General features: G+C 41.0%; 1 protein-coding gene across 2 annotated transcripts in view; it reads right to left on the reverse strand.

Moving 5' to 3' along the window:
* Nucleotides 1-268: 268 nt before the first annotated feature.
* The window catches only part of PLS3 (plastin 3), a 49,078-nt gene continuing 29,923 nt past the window's right edge, over nt 269-19,423 (reverse strand). For both annotated transcript variants that reach the window (XM_090264393.1, XM_090264394.1), the window contains 10 exons: nt 18,968-19,133; nt 16,699-16,841; nt 14,192-14,287; nt 12,599-12,794; nt 11,392-11,470; nt 10,109-10,223; nt 9,783-9,916; nt 8,747-8,870; nt 2,913-3,037; nt 269-1,520 (listed from right to left, as the gene is read on the reverse strand). In XM_090264393.1, coding sequence (XP_090120519.1) covers nt 1,388-1,520; nt 2,913-3,037; nt 8,747-8,870; nt 9,783-9,916; nt 10,109-10,223; nt 11,392-11,470; nt 12,599-12,794; nt 14,192-14,287; nt 16,699-16,841; nt 18,968-19,133 — 1,311 coding nt within the window. In that variant the 3' untranslated portion in view covers nt 269-1,387. The remainder of the gene's footprint in view (nt 1,521-2,912; nt 3,038-8,746; nt 8,871-9,782; nt 9,917-10,108; nt 10,224-11,391; nt 11,471-12,598; nt 12,795-14,191; nt 14,288-16,698; nt 16,842-18,967; nt 19,134-19,423) is intronic.

Consider the following 19,423-nt stretch of genomic DNA (forward strand, 5'->3'; position numbering starts at 1 on the left):
AATATCATAGAACATTGAAAAGGTTGAGTGAGATGGGAAAGAAAGAAAAAGGGAGGAACTGGATAAATACATTTTTGTAAGCTGGAAAAAACCATCTTTCCTCATTGGTATTATCCTTCATCCAGTCCCTGTAATTCAGCTTCAAAAGCTTAAATTTAACAAACATTATTTTATATAGCACTCCAGAAAAAGTCAAACTATTAGAGGAAAAAAAGCCTGGCAAATAGTATTGGCATAGTACTAAGGGACAGAAGCATGAAGGGACTAATTATTGCGTAAATGCCTTTATTTGAAGTAATACACTGCTATCAGATTACATAATTTTTCAGAGTTAGAGTAACATTACGTTCTTGAAAGCTATAGCAAACAGCTTGACAAAGCAAGAGTACATAAGTCTTACATACATATTTTTATTTTTTAGTGACCTTATTTCCTTGTCTTAGGTGTAAAATTAGAAAATCTATTATACACTTAGCATACTTGGCCTACTGTATCCCACCTAAGTTCTGAGCACACTCTCTCTTTGAAAGTGTCATATGCAACAGCATTTTAAATCTAAAAAGAGAGTTTGATGATACAGGTTTTAAAACAAATAAGCAGATACTGAACCAAGTGTTTTAAGATAAAATATGTCAACTGTTTACAGCTTGGGTATGAGAGGGAAGATGCAAATTTAAGGTATATTTTGCTCTACCTATAATGTAAGTTTTTTACTTACTCTTGAAGACCCCTTTAAAAAAGTAGCAAAATCAGCATTCTTATTTACTGTAATCAAAATATTCTTGAATGTACAAAAAAGAATTATGTAGAAAGAATACTGTAAAAAGATACTGATTTTAAGAATAAAAGAATATGAAAAGCTTCTATTACTTTCTGCACAGCCAGTTACTTCTGCAAACTTCTAGTACTATAAAGATAAGCAAAGGATACTCATAACCAAATACCCTCTGACCACAGTTCTTAACTACGAACTATCATACTGGATGGAAAGCAAAATTATTGCTTAAGAATATTCATATCCAATCATCTCTGCAAGTCCCAAGAAGTGGACATTCTAAGAGGGAAAAAGTATACATAGAGAGAAATAACATACAGGAATGAGAAATGTCAAGGGCAGCAATCTAGAAGGAGAGTAAATGATTTGGCTATGAGCACATTTTAGGTGTGCCTGATAAATCCAACTATGACTATGGGAAAGAGTTGTTTTTATGAAAACTCTTTCCCCTGAGGGCTCTCATGAGGAGCTAGTCTTGTTAATCAATCAAAACTGAAAGTCCTTTAAATGACCAACAGTTCCTTAAGCAATGAGCACTTCCCTTGGAAATAGCTGACCTGCTTGCTAATCCTGCACCTGGGAGCAAGGCTTTTTGAATTCAAATTGGTTCTTTTACACTCTCTTCATTCCCCTGCCCATCAAGCATGCAAACACGGTCATGACCATCTTGGGCTTTACTTCCACAAGATCTTCAGGGAGAGCGTACACCCTGGCTCCAATTCTTCTAGCCATTGACACTGCATACCTATTTTTTTTAGGAAACAAAAATAAATATGAAAGTCTTGTCAGTTAAGCATACAACACAAGACATCTCTTTTATATATAATCATTTGGCTGGGATGTAAAGTTTCCATATTGTAAGTTCAAATTGGAACAATTTCACTTTTTGCTGTTTTATTTTGCTTTTTCAAGTTACTCTTTTTTTTTCCACATTTCATTTTTATTCATTTTTATTTTTTTAAATTTATTTTTATTGTTTCTCTATTACAGTTGTCCCATTTTTCCCCCTTTGCTCTCCCTTGCTCCACCTATCTCCCCCCTCTCCCTGAGGTTACTGTTAAGTGATACTAGGTTTTTAAGCTCTACTTTGGGACTGATAATATCTATTCACTCCTTTTATCCAGTATGACATGAAAATTCATTTTGGAGCACTGACTTGATATGAAAATGAAAAAAGTAAAATAAAATGACCCTCATTGGCTCTATAATCAATGTTGATATTCTTGTTGCGCATATAATAAGACACAAGACAGTCTCATGTGATCGTAAGAGATATGGAGTGGAAAATTATGCCAGATGCAAAATCTAAGTTGCTTTGGTAGATGTGATGAATACTTCCAAATATTTAAGGGAAGGGAGAGAGCCTACATGGCACATGGCCAGAGTGGCCAGAGCAAGGAACAGAAAGGGTACACAAAGGAAGGCAAGAAAGAACTGACATGCCCAGCTAGGGAAGTTTGCAGGAGCACACCTCAGTTAATACATGAAGCATTTCTAGGTGTTTTATTAACATGTTTTTTCTTGCAGTAATGCTTCTTAGTTATCTTATGAAGTCCGTTCTGGACTGTTTTTCAGTGTGTACTAGGCTGCCCATGAAATCAGATCACAGTCAAAGTCTTCGGTGAAGAAGAGAAGAGATGGGTGGAAAAGACCTACTCAATATTGTTGAAATGCAAGAAACTTACAAAGAATATTTTCAGTTGAGGGATAAGCATCTTGCCCATTTAGGGACCAAGGTGATAAAGCTCAACATATATAGTCAGGGCAGTCTACAGTAAAAAAGACATCAGAGAATAGTGTGTTTTAAAAAAGTGAGACAGAAGAATGCTCTTATCCTTAGCTCATTTTCCCCTTGTTGTAAGTTTGTAGCTGAGTTGCATGAAAACATACACTACATTATTTCTGTAACCCACTAAAGCAACAACTGATTGAGCACCTACTAGATCAGGCACAACCCTAAGCTCTTATATATTATGCATTTCAAAATCTGTAAGGTAATTAATATTGTTCCCATTTAACTGATGAGGACTCTCAGGATCAAAGAGATTTCCCACAGGTGACACAATTCTTAAGTGGTAGAGTCTGAATAAGAATGATCTGCTTGACTCTTGCTCAGATATCATGCAGTATCCCTTACTTGGCATTATTGTGCTTGTCATCTTCTGTTAGATTGCCGCTCTTAACAAGGTCATAATTTATGCAGCCTGGCTGGATGGCGTCAATTAAATCCACAACTGCCAAACTAGAGCTGATCGTCTTGTCCTAGAGCAAAAGGGGAACAATCTGAGAATTTTAATACAGTATGTACAAACTTCAATATATAAAACACGTGATTATGTACTTACATAAAGTTGCCACAACAAAAGCCCAGAGAATTGAGAAAATCTTGCCATTAGTGCAATGATAATTCTCACTCACAAAGAAACCAAAGGTTGTCCTTCCAAAATTCTAGGTACTGTCTAGCAAATGTCGTCGTCGGCAGCCGTCCGTCTCGAGAGACGATGGCGTAGCTTCCTGAGAGTCTATCTGCACCGCCGAGAATGGCTGTGCAGTCCGACTCGGGAGTGACAATCCCTGCCACACTTGTTACAGGTGAAGGCAGATGGCCGTTGTTGCTGCTGTTGACGCTGCTTCCGCCTCGATCTTTTCTGGACCGCCTCCTCGTTGCGCGCAGCCTCTGCACGTGACGTACCTTGCCTGACCGCGAGCCTCCAGGCTAGGCGGTCGTCTGCTTGAACTTCCCATGTGTTGAGATTGATGGAGCATTGTGTCATGTCCTTTTTGCAGATGTCTTTGAACCGCAGTTTTGGGCGCCCTCTCATCCTCTGGCCTTCTGCTAGCTCGCCGTAGAGGAGGTCTTTGGGAATACGGCCTGCATCCATTCTTTTGACATGGCCGAGCCACCTGAGGCGTCTCTCACTAAGAACTGCATGCAAACTGCTCATATTGGCTCGCTTCAGCACCTCGGTGTTGGGGACCTTATCCTGCCAGGCGACATGCAGGACGCGTCGCAGGCACCTCATGTGGAAGCTGTTGAGTTTCCTTTTGTGCCTTGCGTAGGTGGTCCACGTCTCGCTGCCATAGAGGAGAGTGCTGAGTACGCAGGCTTGGTAGATGCGCAGTCTGGTTTTCTCAGTGAGGCTGGAATTGTTCCACGCTCGCCGGTTCAGTCTGGCCATAACTGTGGCTGCCCTGGCGATTCTCCGGTTGACCTCCAGGTCGACTGACAGAGAGCTCGAGATGGTGGACCCGAGGTAAGTGAAGTCGTTGACAACCTCCAGGGTGTATCCGTCGATGGTGATGCATGGGGGAGTCCCCGTGCCTTGAGCCATAACGTTCGTCTTCGTCAGGCTGATGGCTAGTCCGAACTCCTTGCATGCGTGGGAAAGGCAAGTGACTAGCTGCTGGAGTCCCTCTTCGGAGTGCGATGTCAAAGCTGCGTCGTCGGCGAAGAGCATCTCACGGATGAGCACCTCTTTGACTTTGGTCTTGGCTCGTAGACGGGCCAGGTTGTAGAGCTTGCCATCGGATCTGGTGTGAATGAAGACACCCTCGCTGCAGTCCTTAAAGGCGTATTGGAGGAGCATGGAGAAGAAGATTCCGAACAGCGTAGGCGCGAGGACGCAGCCCTGCTTTACTCCGCTGCTGACTGGGAAGGCCTCAGAGGTTGCGCCGTTGTAGGACACCGTGCTGTGCATGTTGTCGTGAAAGGACATGACCACAGCAAGCAGATGTGGTGGACAGTCAATCTTCCGTAGCAAGCTGAAGAGACCGCTTCGACTGACCAGATCAAACGCCTTCGTGAGGTCGATAAAGGCGAGGTAGAGTGGTTTATGCTGCTCGTGACACTTCTCCTGCAGCTGGCGTAGGGAGAAGATCATGTCCACTGTTGATCGGCCAGCTCTGAAGCCACACTGGGACTCTGGGTAGACGCGGGAAGCAAGGGTCTGCAGGCGGGCAAGAGCGACCCGGGCGAATACTTTGCCGACGACGCTGAGGAGAGAGATGCCCCGGTAGTTGTTGCAGTCGCTGCGGTCTCCTTTGTTCTTGTACATGGTGATAATGTTGGCATCTCTCATATCCTGGGGGATGTAACCCTCCTTCCAGCAGCGACAGAGTAGATGGTGGAGCGGCTGTAGCAGGACTGGTTTCCCGCTCTTTAGGATTTCTGGAGGGATTCCGTCGCTTCCTGGTGCTTTCCCGCAAGCGAGGCGGTCGATGGCTTTGCCGAGCTCTGCCGCAGTAGGTGGGGTGTCTAGCTCCTCCATGACTGGTAGATCTGGGATGGTGTTAAGAGCAGTGTCTGTTACGGTGTTCCTCGTTGCGTACAGCTCGAGGTAGTGCTCGGTCCACCGCCGCATTTGCTGTTCCTGGTCAGTGATGACCTCACCTGTCTTGGACTTAAGGGGGGCGATCTTGGAGGGGATTGGGCCTGTTGCCTTCTTGATACCCTCATACATTCCTCGTGCGTTGCCTATATCGGCGGCTTCCTGAATGCTTCTGCACAGGTTTAGCCAATAGGTGTTGGCACAGTGGCGGGCGGTCTTCTGGACTTTGTTCCTGGCAGCCCGTAGAGCTTGAAGTGTACTGGGAGTGGGCGTGACCTTGTAAGCCAGTAGGGCCTTCCTCTTAGCCTCGATCACGGGTTCCATTTCTTCCCAGTGAGCCTCGTACCAGTCAGCGTTCTTCCGCTCTTTCTTCCCGTAAGCAATAATGGCGGAGTTGTATATGGCGTCGCGGAGACGAGGCCAATTGGATTCGATAATGTCATCTGCCGCCACTCCCTCGCCGAGTGCATCTTCCATCTTGTTGATGAATTGCTGGGTCTTAACTGGGTTGCTGGCACAACTGGTGTTGATGCGTGGGCGACCCTTCATCTTGGAGTGGTGCAACCTCTTCGGCATTATGTGCACCTTGCTTACCACGAGGGCATGGTCCGTGTCGCAGTCTGCACTGTGGTAGCTGCGGGTGAGGAGGGTGCTGCCAATATCCGTTCTTCTGGTGATGACGAGGTCAAGCTGGTGCCAATGGCAGGAGCGGGGGTGCCTCCATGACACCTGGTGGATCTCTTTGCACTTGAAGAATGTGTTTGTCACGCACAGGCCGTGGTGACACGAAAGCTCAAGCAGTCGCTGACCATTCTCATTGATCTTTCCTCTCCCAAAGTTTCCGAGGCAGGTGGGCCAGGCCATGTGGTCGGCTCCTACTCTTGCGTTGAAGTCTCCAAGGAGATAGAGAGCGTTACTTCTGGGGATCTTGGATAACGCTTCGTCCAGTGCATGGTAGAACTGTTCTTTCTCTTCGATGGTGGCGCAGAGGGTTGGGGCGTATGCGCTAAGAATGCTGACTGGGCCGAAAGTTGTTGACAATCGGAGGGTAAGTAATCTCTCTGTGCCTCCTGTGGGTGGTTCTATGGAGTTAACAAGCGTGTTCTTCACAGCGAACCCAACACCGTGCTGTCTTGGTTGGTCCGGAGACTTCCCTTGCCAGTAGAAGGTGTAGTTGGTTTCTCTGATAGTTCCGTTGTCGGCCAACCGGGTCTCCTGTAGAGCCGCAATGTCGATGTTTAGTCGTGCCAGTTCCCTATCGATGACAGCGGTTTTCCTGGCACCATTGATCCACGGAAGGTCTGCAGTAAGTCCGGGGCACATGGTCCTGATGTTCCAGCTAGCGAGACGAAGAGCTGGAGGCTTCTTTCTTGTTGTTTGCTTGGAATTAACTGGTGCGGGTGTTTTGTGGCCCACTTTTCGAGAGGCGCCTCTCTGATCCCCACGCACCCAGTGGGGCAGGCGAGCCATGGCGAGACGGCACCTAATTGGCTGGGGCTGCCCAGCTTGAGGCGGGCGGTAGCTGTCCAGTGAGGTGCGATGACCTCTCCCACCGTCAGAGGAGACCCCTGACGCTCGTTTCCTTCGCCAATCGGATGAGCTTATAACCCGTATCTGTCTCCTCCCGTGTTGAGTCGACATCTTGCGATGACGCTGGAGTGTCCTCTCCAGTGAAACTGAAGCTACAGAGCCTGGGCAGGGTGATATGGAGGGTCTGCTGTTGCCCATGCAGCAGACCCCCCCTCTCTTCGCAGCTGAAGGGTCCAAGGGAAAGACGAAGTCAATACAGCTTGGCTTCAGGTGCGCCACAGGAGTTGCTGGTGTTGACTACAACGTCAAACCGCCTTAGGGACTCCGGCTCCGGATTTTCTGTCGGAGTTTACTCCCTTAGCCTTTCCCCTGAAGAGGTATGCCGCAAGGCAGCGGAGGTTTTTTGGAGTCAGAGTTTTCCTTCTCTGATTTTAGAGATGTCCTTCCTCTTTCCTGATTTACAGGAGTAGATTAGAATTATAATTTGAATATTAAGAGATTAGAATATAAAGTGTAATAGGGAGAGAGAGAGATTATGTATAGGGAGAGAAGGAAAATAAAGACATGAGATGAGAGAAAAATGAATGTAGACTGAAGGGGGACAAAATAAAGAAAGAAATTTAATAAAGTTGAAGGTGCGTAGCGCAGAGAAAGGAGAGGGTGAGAAAGGGAGAGAACTTAAAATTATAAAATTAACTGAGAATAGGATGCAGGGGAGAATGCTAAGGGGAGAGAAGGGAGGGAAGGGGAGGGGAGAAAAGGAGCGAGAATAAGAAGGGACTGACGGTAGGGGTAGGGGTAGTTAGAGAGAGAGTGAGAGATAAAAGAATGAGGATTTTAACTCAATTCAACTTTTATGCACAGTCTCTGGGTATTTTTGGTTTGTTTGTTTTTTGGTTTTTCCTTGCTTCCTTCCTGAGTCCGCTCCTATTCAAAATTCCATGAGTTTCAAATCTTTTCTGGTTGGTTGGCTGGCTGTGGGAGGGTTCTGCTTGATTCTGGGGTTGCTAGTCTTTTTTTCGTGGGCCTACCACCGCTCTGCTGTGAGCTGCGTTTAGTTGTCCCCTCCTGAGGCAGCCTCAGCCCTCCTCAGGCTTGTCCAGCTACTCCTTCCCACTGTTGGTCCAGCCTGTGCCTGCCAGCAATCCCCGCCCTGCCTCCAGTCCTGTCTCTATTCCCAGGCTACAGCTTCTGCTCTCTTCCCTGTCTATATGCCTGCGCACCCTACCTCTCTCCCTGTCTCAAGACCGTCCCTTTGTTCTACAGGACTCTGGCACCGTCGGTCAAAGCGCAGGGCCCAGTGGCACTTTCCTGCCCAGGGCCTCTCCCCTAGTCTGGAGCTTTGCAGTGGCTTTCCTGCGTGTGCTCTTCTCCTTGCCCCAAAACTTTCTCTATTCCAAGCTACAGCTTCCGCTGGCTTCCCTGTCTATGGGCCTGCGCGCTCTATCTTTCTTCCCGCCACAGCACCGTCCCTTTGTTCTGTGGGACTCTAGTGTGGTCGGTCAGCGCAGCACTCTCCTTCCCCGGAGCTCTCTGCCGGTCTGGAGCTCCGCAGCAGCCCTTCCCTGCGGGCCCTTCTCCTTGCCCTAAAACCGTCTCCCCTCCAGAACCTCCGCCTCCGCTCTCTTCCCTACTTACACACCCTGCACGTCCTATTTCTCTCTTAGCCCCAAACCTGCCTTTTGTTCTGTGGGATTCTAGCGCGACTAAAGAGCAAACACTGATTTCAAGAACACAGTTCTCCCCCGGTCCGGAGTTCCGTAGCAGCTTTTCTGTGCGGCCCGTCTCCTAGCCCCAAAACTGCTCCTTTGTTCTGTAGGGCCCTAGCGCAAGTGCTGGGCGTGCCCCGGATGCCGAGCTTTCCGTCGGAGGTTGCAGCTGAGGATGTTTCTCTCTAGACACAGGTCACACAGTTTTTCCCAGTCCTGGTTGTTCACTGTTCTCTCCCTCCTCTGGCTTTTTCGGCCAAATCCTCTCCCTAGCTCCCTACAAGAATTCACTCCCAGCTAGTGAGCTCTCCGGCTTGATACTGCAAATGCACGGAGTCTCAGAATGACTCAGCCTGCAGCTAGCAAATGTAATGTTTAGTAATCACACAAATGGAAATTGTTACCTTAAAACTCTGAATGGAAGTTGATTTCCCAGCTTCACTCAGTGTTCTGTTCACCCAGCTGACAATGATGTCATCATTAGCTTTCTGACCATCTCCAAGATCTTCCAGGACATTGAGGGTATATCTAAAAGAAGAACAGAAGAAAAGGTCCCAGTGTACTTCATGAGAAAAATTTAAACATTAGGAAAATGTTTTATCTTTCATTTCTTTCATTGCTTAGGTTTGAAAAACTGAAGATTTCATGGAAGAGAATCATACTATATGAAAAAAAAATTCAAGTAGAAGTGGCTCACTACTAATTTATCCTCTGTAGTAGTGGTGGTGGTCATCGTGTTGGGGTTTGAGATTTTCAGCACTTTAATGAACAAGCCCAAAAGTATAGAGCAGGCACATTTTGTACTAGTTCAATAGTGGTAATGTCTTAAAATAAACTATGCTTTGGCTGGTACCCAGTCACATAATAAATGCTTTTTAGCATTATAGTTAAAGAGATCTTTTTCAAATGGATACATGAGATGGTCATAATTTTTGCTGATTATTTTTTATTCACTGACACTAAATGATGCTCAAGTCTATGGGTCAGGTTTCATATGAGAAAAGTAAATATTCACAGTTCTGTTGCCTAACTTTCAAGAAGGCATCATCTCCCACAGGACATCCAACACATATTCATTACTTAAGCTCATTTCAGAGTCTAAATACAAAAATTTCAAAAGTGTAGTCATTGAGGCCCTGGCTGGTGTGGCTCAGTGGATTGAGCACCAGCCTGAGAACCAAAGGGTCACTGCTTCAATTCCCAGTCAGGGCACGTGCCTGGGTTGTGGGCCAGGTCTCCAGCCAGGTCCCCAGTTGGGGGCATGCAAGAAGCAACCATATATTGATGTTTCTCTCCTTCCCTTCCCCTCTCTCTAAAAATAATAAATAAAAAAAAATTTTTTTAAAGTACAGTCATTGACATATTCGCTTAAAAATAATAAGGATGAGATCACAGACCTGTACTAGAGTGGAGCTTAAACAGGAAAATTGTGTATCATACCTTCTCATCAGCTGCCAGACTAAAGCTAACGTCAGGGTTTGGTTCCCATCATTCAGGTCCTGCCCTCCAATGCCAACCAGGGAGAATTTGGCAGGATGCTTCCCTAATTCAACAGCATAGTTGCAGTTTTCTAGCTGCAAACACACAAAAGTAAATGGCAAAAGATTTTCATTTGTTTAATCTATATATATGTGTGTGATGCCAGATGCTTAGCACCCAAGAATAAATAAGACAGAGCTCCCGTCCACAGGAAGCTCAGAGTGAAGGGATTTCCAAAGAAAAGAAACAAATTCAGTAGGACAGTCTGTGGCAACTGAATTATCTACCTTTTTCATGTTGGCTCCAAGTTTCGGGTATGGAGGTTTATTAACCTTACTCCAGTCAACAGGAACTTTAATTCGTTCATACAACTGTAAGATTACCAGGGCATCTTGCAGGTCGCTAATGATTTAAAAATAATTTAATTTTAGCGCTTTCAGACAGTTTGGCTTTTGCTTCCTTCAAAACAATAATGTGACACTGTCAAACAAGAGTATAAAACCATAGACAATACCCAAAACATGTATTTACTCAATCTTTGCTGAAAACGGAGCTAAGACCATCTGATTCACTTAAAAGTATTTATTGAGAGCTTACTGTTTGCAAGGTACTGTTTAGAAGCTGGAGAAGAATCCCTGGCTTTACATTAGAGTAAGAGAGAGAGAATTTAAACAAGTATATGGACAAATGGAAATGATTTGGGGACACATGTAAGTATTATGAAGAAAAAAAGAGCTAGCGTTACGGGTTAGAGAGTGGCAGGTGGTGGATAACACCTGAATCAGTGTTGATTTGAATCTGTGGTTTGAATACAGTAAGGGAGTGAGGCATCAAATGTGGAAAAGAACAGTCTAGGCTAAGAGCACAGTGAGCACAAAAGCCCCCAGGCATCATGGGTGGTCTGCTTAAAGAATTTCCTGATCTTTGTCTCAAATTATAGTGTCTGCTCCCCAGAAAGACATTTATGTATTCTTATCCCTTATAGTTGATGATTGTGTAAAGAAATAATCTAGGTTTTTGTGTATTTGGAAATGGTAACGGAAGTCATGACTCAACATTTTGCAATAAAAATAATAACCACAAGCTAACATTTAGAAAATGTTTAGAGCTGTAAGTACAGTATTCCTTCACTTATCGCAGGTATTATGTTCTAGACCGCCCCCGCCTCCCCCCCCGCGATAGGTGAAAATCCGTGAAGTAGGAATCTTACATTTATTTTAGTATTTACATATATTTTAGGGCTTTATAAACCCTTCCCACACACTTATAAACCGTTCCCAGTCCCTTATTAACCTTTTCCACACTTTTATAAACACTACTTATGTTCTTAAACATATTCTATACTCTTAAACCTATGTAACTAACATATATGTGGTACATATACAGTACTGCAAAATCCTATGATATAGTGGAAAATCCACGATAAATAATTAAGTATAATATTTTTTAAAATCCTGCGATACAGTGAGGCCGCGATAAGTGAACCGCGATATAGAGAGGAACTACTGTATTTGTGTAGCACCCATTCATGATGTTCATTACTGTTTACAACAGTAGTAGGAAGACTTACGCATAGAGATGGTTTACATGGGGATTAACACCAAGAGAGTTCATCCAGTTACGGAAGGTTCTTTCTTCACGAGTTTCTCCTATTAAGAATATTTACAAATTTTATATGTTCTTTAAACACCTTGTAAATGTGCATACAATGTCAACCAATATATAAGATTATTTCCTCTCTACAGATCTAGAGGATTTTTCCAATATGGATCTCCAAGCAGTCTGTCTAAATACATCTTCTCTAGACACATGCTTATTTTTTAAAGTTGTTAATTTATTTTATAATTAAAGAATATAACCTTATTATAACCAGTTAAGCAATTTAGACATTTAGTAACTTTTTATAATCTCTTACCTGCCTCTAATTCTTCTCCAGGACCTCCCCAAGTACTCATACTTCAAAGTAACTGATATTAGCAAGTTTAGTTTGTATTTTTAAAAAATTTCTCTGGTCATACAAACCTATACTCATATTAATTGACACATTCCCTCTACCCATTTTTCATTTTTTATTGAATTTATTGGCATGACATTAGTTAATAAAATTATATAGGTTTCAGGTATAGAATTCTGTAATACATTACCTATATGTTGTATTGTGTATTTACTAAACTACATGAGTTCTTCTTTTACATGCATATATTAGAGCAACACATTACTTGAAACTTCAAAAACATACAATTGAAAGATTTTATAGTAATGCTAATGGATATTCTACAACTACTATTTATAGCTGTTAATTTTTAAATACTATACTTTATACATATACAACCTGGAAAGGATAAACTGCCTTCCCCAAACTTAAATAAATAATTATCACACATTATTACTACTGTTTGAGTAAGTAAGTGTGAAAGGAATGAGGGGCTAGTTCCATTTAGTCTGACTGTGGAAGAATGAAACAAATACTGTAAATTTATAGGTCAAATTTTATGCAGATGTGCATTTTTCTGGTGAAAGGTTGAAAAAGTGACCTAAGATAAAATATTAAAACAAAACATTGATTTACTAAGGGGCCTTAAACTTAAAAAGTTCCCCCGTATCATCTCTTTCTTTAGCTGCCATTTTTTACTCAGTCCTTGAATCTATCTCTGGAAGATATTTGCTAAAGGAAAGTGGATAAGGAAACCTACCCAGTGAGGATTATGAAACCATCATGGCCTGTATATTTCTTCTCTGTAGCCTTACTCAATAGAATTTGAAAAATCTTTAGTTACCTTCTAATAGCGTCCAGTCAATATCCTGGTTCTGTGGTTTAGTTAGTGCGGGATACTTATTAAACAGGTTAGCCACAAAGGCTAAATTCAGTTTGGGGTTTCCACTGACAACATCAGCGGGAGTAACAAACTGTCTGCAACCTAATTTGTCTGCTTGTTGAAGCATACTCTCAGCTCTCTTCAAATCATCTGTTTCCTATTGAAGTAAAAGAAGACATTTTTAAAGAGACCATACTAAGAATATAGAAATGCTTCCTTACAATGATAGGCTGGCTATATAATTCTACTTTCTCTTAGCCAACATACAGTACTTATAAAATTGTGTTGAATGAAAAAAAAAGTTGGCTGTGCTGAACTTGCAGTACCTTGAAAATACCCTAGATGGCACCAGATCATAACTCTAAGGAACTCAATTGGCATGCTAAACCCCATCAAGTGAAAGTTAAAAATGTTTAGATTTTGAAATTAGGTCCTAAAGAAGGTGTAAAGCTGAAAGATGAAGGACACTGAAGAACAAGGGAAAAGTGTGAGAAAAGGCTTCAAGGTAAATAAAATGAGTGTTTGAGGGATACAGACTAGTGTGAAATAACGCTGGCTGGTAGAGACAGCAGCCTTAAAATGGTCTAAGCAGAACATTTCAGACAGAACTCTAGAGTCGATGGGAATCCTAGAAGGATTCTGAGGACGAAAGAGACAAAGGAGTGGTTTAGGAGCATCAATCAGGGAGGACTGACAGAAGAGCTTTATTAGAATCAGAATTAGTTGGTTTACTGGTGCTGTTTACCCAGACACCTGGCTCCCTTAGTGCACAGGACGACGATGACTCATTTGTACCAAGAGTGACCTGAACTGAAGAGTTTCACATTTAACATACAGACAGAAATGTAAGCCAACAAGTTAGTTACAAATTCATTTCTAGTAAGGGCAGTGTAAACGGTTTAGCTAGTGTAATCCACTCATTCCTATTGCATAATAGGCTAGAAATATCAATTATTAAGGTTAGTAGAATGTATTCCATATCTTATAGATATGAAGAACGACGGGATCCTAGAAAGTTGACGTTGATCAGTCTAGTCCAACTCCTTACTTTGTGAATGAACAAAGTGAGATCCGATTTTGGGAAGGAAATAGTCCTAGATAATTGAACAGATTAATAATGTAACTAGGGAACATAGTGCATGAGAGTAATTCCCCAGACTTATTTCATGGATCATGAGTTTGTGTAAACACAGTCACATTATTCTCAAAACAGGAGTAACAGATACATATATAAATAAGTAGCCATTAAGTCTATCACTGTGATTACAATCTAAGTATTCAAAGGTCAGTCTCTAGTACTTATTTCCCTGTACTTTCTTTGAATATTTTATGACATCCATTATCACCATAACTATGGAACTCAATAATGAATTCTGAAAATAAATCAAAGCTAGTCTTTCCGCCTCTGAATGACAACTATAGCAATTTTAAAATATTTTTAAATACTTAAAACTGTCAATACCACTACATATAATTGTGAAGATCCTCGTATATATAAGAACTTGATAATAATTTTGTAAGATTGTAAAACTTAAAAGAAACTCCTGTACGTACATTGAAACCTGACATGTTAATATCTATCCGTGGTTCACCTTCCTTTTGTCCTTTTGGTGCAATTTGATGTAGAAGATGGAAATAAGCTTTGGAATCCTACAAATGAATTGAAAATGTCAGTGAGATCACATTTACAAAGAATGAATGTATCTTATTGTCCTATTTTTGGAAGGATATTTGCACTGAATTTTATGAGGATATATGGCACAAATCTCTATCTTCTAATTTAACAGATCCTTTCCCCAGAAAAGTTCATCTATTTGGTTTTATGTCTGCCTTGAAAATGAATATATTGGATTTTGTCATAATTTTACAAAGTTATCAAGACAATAATGTTAGTAAACACATAACTAGTTCTGTACCTTCACTGAATTACTGAAGTCAATAAGCTTGGTAGATAAAACGAACAAGAAAAATCAGTGGGAGAGGAGAAATCCAGGAAGCAAAAGGAAAAGAGAAAATAAACAGGTTATATCATTACACAACACAATACATACCATACACTATAGAGAAGAGATTAGCTGTGTTAAAGATGTATGTCATTGTAAATTTAAACGAAAAACATTTTTTAAATGAGCAGCACTTCAGCTGGTGAAATCACATTTAACCCTTTATGATCTGAATATACTTAACCAAAAACAAGCTTCTCTTTTTGTTTTGAGCTCCTGAACTCTTTCAGCACTTGAATATCTTTACTTGAAATCCCAATTCTTAAAACAAAGTGACATTGCTCATATTGGAGGTAGGCTGGATGAATTCAGGCTGTGTGGACACTCCACAGAACATAGCTTAAAAACTATTATACTAGCACCAACACTTATTAGGGGTCTTCAACACACATATCAAGTAAATTCTGCCTCCCTGGCATACCAGAGGACAGGAACTAGAGTCAAGATGTCTTAATCTTGCTATGTCTGAATAGTACCTTCCCAGCTATGATAGTTTGCAGTTACTGGGCCTTGACAGTCCAGACAGGCTATGCAGGACTGTTCCTCACAGTAAACTCTACAGATTATGTACATCCTGATTCTCTGGGATGTTGTTTAAAATGCCGATTATTGGATACAACCCCATCCCTACAAAATAGAATGACTCTCTGGGAGCTACCCAGAAAAGCTGCATCTTAAACAAGTTGCACAAGTGATTTCGATACCCAGGTTCTCTAAATTATCCTAAGCATGGGGATAATCAGGTGAGTCAAAGTGATTTCAAAGCAATTCATGAAATGCGAACCCAGATCCTACCATTAGTGGGCACAGGATTTTCCTCCTTCTAGTAGTGTACGACAGCTGTGATAGTGCTTTCATTTATAGTTACCTACTAAAAGCGCAGGAAGAATAGAGAATCTAATCCTATGTATTTGAGAAGAACAGGTAAAGAACAGATCCAGCAGAGTCTGTATTTACTACACTGAAAAGTGCTTTGCAGGTGAAGACAGATAAATTGGAAATCCATTTTCACGTTTCACTTTAAAAATATTCAAAGCAAGCTTCATTTTTAAATAAGATTTCCTTAGTACATTTAAAATGCATTTACAAGAGGTCTTTAGAAATACATCTAATGCATAAAGCATAATATACTGGGCCAAACACATTGTGTGAGTTAAAAGAAGGGGTGGGGCCAACTGGTCTCATAATTTGGGGGCCATCTGTAATTTTCACTTATGAAATCAGTAGTGCAAATAGCCTATTACTTCCTCTCACCACTGAACAAATTGATATGATCACCGCATATTGGTCAGTGATACATGGTCAAGATTCTTGAGTTTGTTCCCTGTGTCCCAACATCTGGATTTGGAAGAGAGTCCAGTCAGTTAATGAGAACTCCATGATATTTCCTATGATAATTCTGGCCCTCTCTCCTTGAGAAGCCAAGGACACCATGCTACCAATGTCTCCTTCCCTTGCTAGTTTTCCCTTACTTCTCATGATGAGCAGTGAGCTCCAGGATTCTATTCAACACAAGGCATCTTTGTGGGTCATTTATGTGGCAGGTGTTATGTCAGAGGTAGACTTAATAGGAGGGCACTGGGGCAGGGGTTGAGGTAGGAGACACAGGTATATATAATAGCTCATCAGTACACTCAAGGACTAAATGTCTAAAGGTGGGAGCAGATAATAGGAGATGAGGCAAATAAGAAAGGAGAAGGGGAATCTTGAGGCCTTCTTTCTCTTCTAGGTCTTTACTAACATGTACACTGTGGCGTGGGAAAGGCAGTTAGGAATAGAATCGTCATGGCCCACTTTTTTTTTTATACTCAATGTTTAACAGTAAGCAAACTATAAAATACTAGGAATGTAATACTTTTACCTTTTTCCACAAAAGAGAAGTTAGACTTGGTGTTCATGCTTCTTACTTGGCTCCACCTCTTTACTGAAATCTCCCATTGAGGCCAAGAGGCAACAAAGCTTGGTGATAAACCAGTGGGATTTTCCCTCTGTTAAGGTGGGTTGAAATCTCTCAAGTCATTACATCCCCCCAAAATGTTACGGTTCTTGGTACATTACCTTGATGTCAGCACTAAAGTTGTTGATTTTTTGCCAGCCCGAGTTTTCCAAATGAAAGTTTGCCCATCTAAGCAGAAGCTCTTCTGGAGACAATTTCATAAGCTCCTCCAAAGTCTCACCATCACGAAGTAAAGCAGCTAAGGCTGTAAGAAAAAAGAAAACAAACACATGACCAATATATTATATGGCAATGATCATTACAAGGTCATTCTGTTAAATAATAGAGGTCCAAATACCAGCATGACCTACTTCCAGGTTTACAGGTATTCAGTCTAATAGAAGATAAATATATAAGTAGATAATTATAAGATGATACAGATAAAAAATTGTCTTATGAGAATACGCAGCAAATATACAATATAATTTTCCTTTCCTTATTATTTTTTCACATTCCAAATACCAAATAAATTATAGCTTTTAGGATGAGTATTTTCACATTATATTACATATTTACATAAATTGTCTTTGTTTAATGATAGTAAAATCACAGATTTGGGGGATAATGTTTAAAACAGTGGAGACTTTTACTTAACTTTGTGTTTAAAGGAACATAGAAACATTATGGTATTTACATTTAAGTATAATTAATTAGCTCTTGAAGTGTTAAACCTATTTTTAATGGAATATAATTCAACTGTACATTTTCTATAGCATCTAACATGTAAAGGCTGCTCACTAGTTTTTGTTGTTGAATGTATGGCAGAAGCAGAGGGGTGGTTTTTGGTAAATATTCCTACAGAAAATAAAGAGCTTGGATGTTTGCATAGACCAGTGATTTTTAACCTTTTTCATTTCGTGGCACACATCAACTACTTACTGAAATTCTGCAGCACACCAAAAAAATTTTTTTTGCTGATCTGACCAAAAAAATAGGCATAATTTTAATTCATTCACACCAGACAGCTATTGTTGTGTTGGCTGTTGTCATTTTTTAATCTGACAATCTAAGGGGAAAGCGGCCAGTCCCCTGACTAAATAGTCAGGTATTGCATACTTTAAAAATTCTTGCTGCAGAGAGGACTTGAAAATTGCTGGCGTAGAGGACTGTCTAAATTTAAGCATTGTTTTATGAAGAAGTCATGCAATCCTTATGCAATATTAACTTCCCATAAAATAAGAGATTTATATTGAACAAGACTGGAAGTGCCTGATTTCTGAAGAGGTATAAATAATATGTATATCAGGCAGATTTCATCTTTCATGGACTCCACTTCATGCCATGTCATTTTGGCACTGAGATTTAAGCAAGAGAGACAGCATGATCATTTGTACAAAACCCTCCTTCTGCTCCTCATCTCTGCTAAGTCAAAGACTAGAAAGGATCAAACAGCCTGACAGCTATGCAGCTATGACCTCGTCAAAGATAAATCACTTGATTTATTACATGAGCCAATGTAATTTTATCTTGTGGTCTCCTTTTCCTTTCCCAATGGACTTCTAACTCCTTTAACAAGACAAAACATCACTGTGGAGGAGAAAGCCAACAATTAGAAAAACTGCATTTGTTCAAATATAGGCACCTCTTAGTGGATTGAAAGTGTAAGTACAATAAATTCTTGAAGTGCAAAAGTCTTATAATGGATAAAAATTGTGCAAAATAAGACTCTTGACAGACATTATGAGACCTTGAAATACTGAGAACCCCAAATATATATTCTTTCCCAAAAGTAGCTGAGGATTGAAATGGTGATTTCTGGAATAAAATATGAATATTTGCAGTGGTGTTTACAGGGAAAGAACAATGTAGTACTTCCTAGGACCCCATGACAATTGCATTGCATATGCTTATACATTCTACAAATCCATGATGTGATTTAAAAATCTATGCTCTAAGAAGGATGATGCTTCTGCTGGTTCAGGAAATATGAGACCATAAAGGGCAGGATAGAATATTTTTAAGAGGTTTAAATCTGTGAAAGAATATAAAAAGAATTAAAGATGATAGGAGATGGCGCGCAGCAGTAGAGTGTGAAGGGGTGGGGTTTGTGTGGGCAAAGGAGAAAATCATAGATATCAAGTTTGGGGACCTTAAGAGAGTTCCTTAAACTCTCTGCTTTTGTGTCTTTATGGCAAAATAAATTCTAAAGTGCCAGACAAATGTTAAGGAAGAAAGTTATAATTAGGCTGCTTTCCTGAATGACATTATAGCATTACTTATGTTAATTTTAGTTATCAACTAATCACCTCAATTAAGTGAAAGCATGACAGTCTGCATGACTAGCAAAAAAAAAATTAAACAATTTTCAAAATAACAAGTGTGTTCTGTTACCTTCATTCCTGCTTAATTCAATGTCGGCGAACAAACCGATCTTAATGATCTGCCAAAGCAGTCCCAAAACCAGGTGAGGTTTCCCAGCCCGCAAATCCTCTGCACCAATGTTTACAACGTGACACCCAATGGCAGAAGCGGAGTTCAGTGCCAAGTTCAAGTTTTCCTGCAAGACAGCCAATTTACACATTTGCTTTTTGACCTTTCCATTTTTTAGGAGTTGACTTCTCCTTTCACTAAAAATAGCACTCAACACAGAAATTAAAACCCTATATTAGTTTCAGCCACGCATGATCGACAGAAAACAAATTGCAGACACTGGTATTAAAAGCATAGCTGAAACAAATCTCAGCCTTATTGCTATTGTCTTTTCTAGAATTTCACGGGAAGTTAACCTGGCATTTTTATTTGGTCATTTTGGAAATACTAAATAAAAAGGCTGTGACTAGGGTAGTG

Source organism: Furipterus horrens, unplaced genomic scaffold (assembly GCF_987537825.1).
Source record: "Furipterus horrens unplaced genomic scaffold, mFurHor1.1.pri manual_scaffold_17, whole genome shotgun sequence".
In the NCBI taxonomy this organism is placed as follows: Eukaryota; Metazoa; Chordata; class Mammalia; order Chiroptera; family Furipteridae; genus Furipterus; species Furipterus horrens.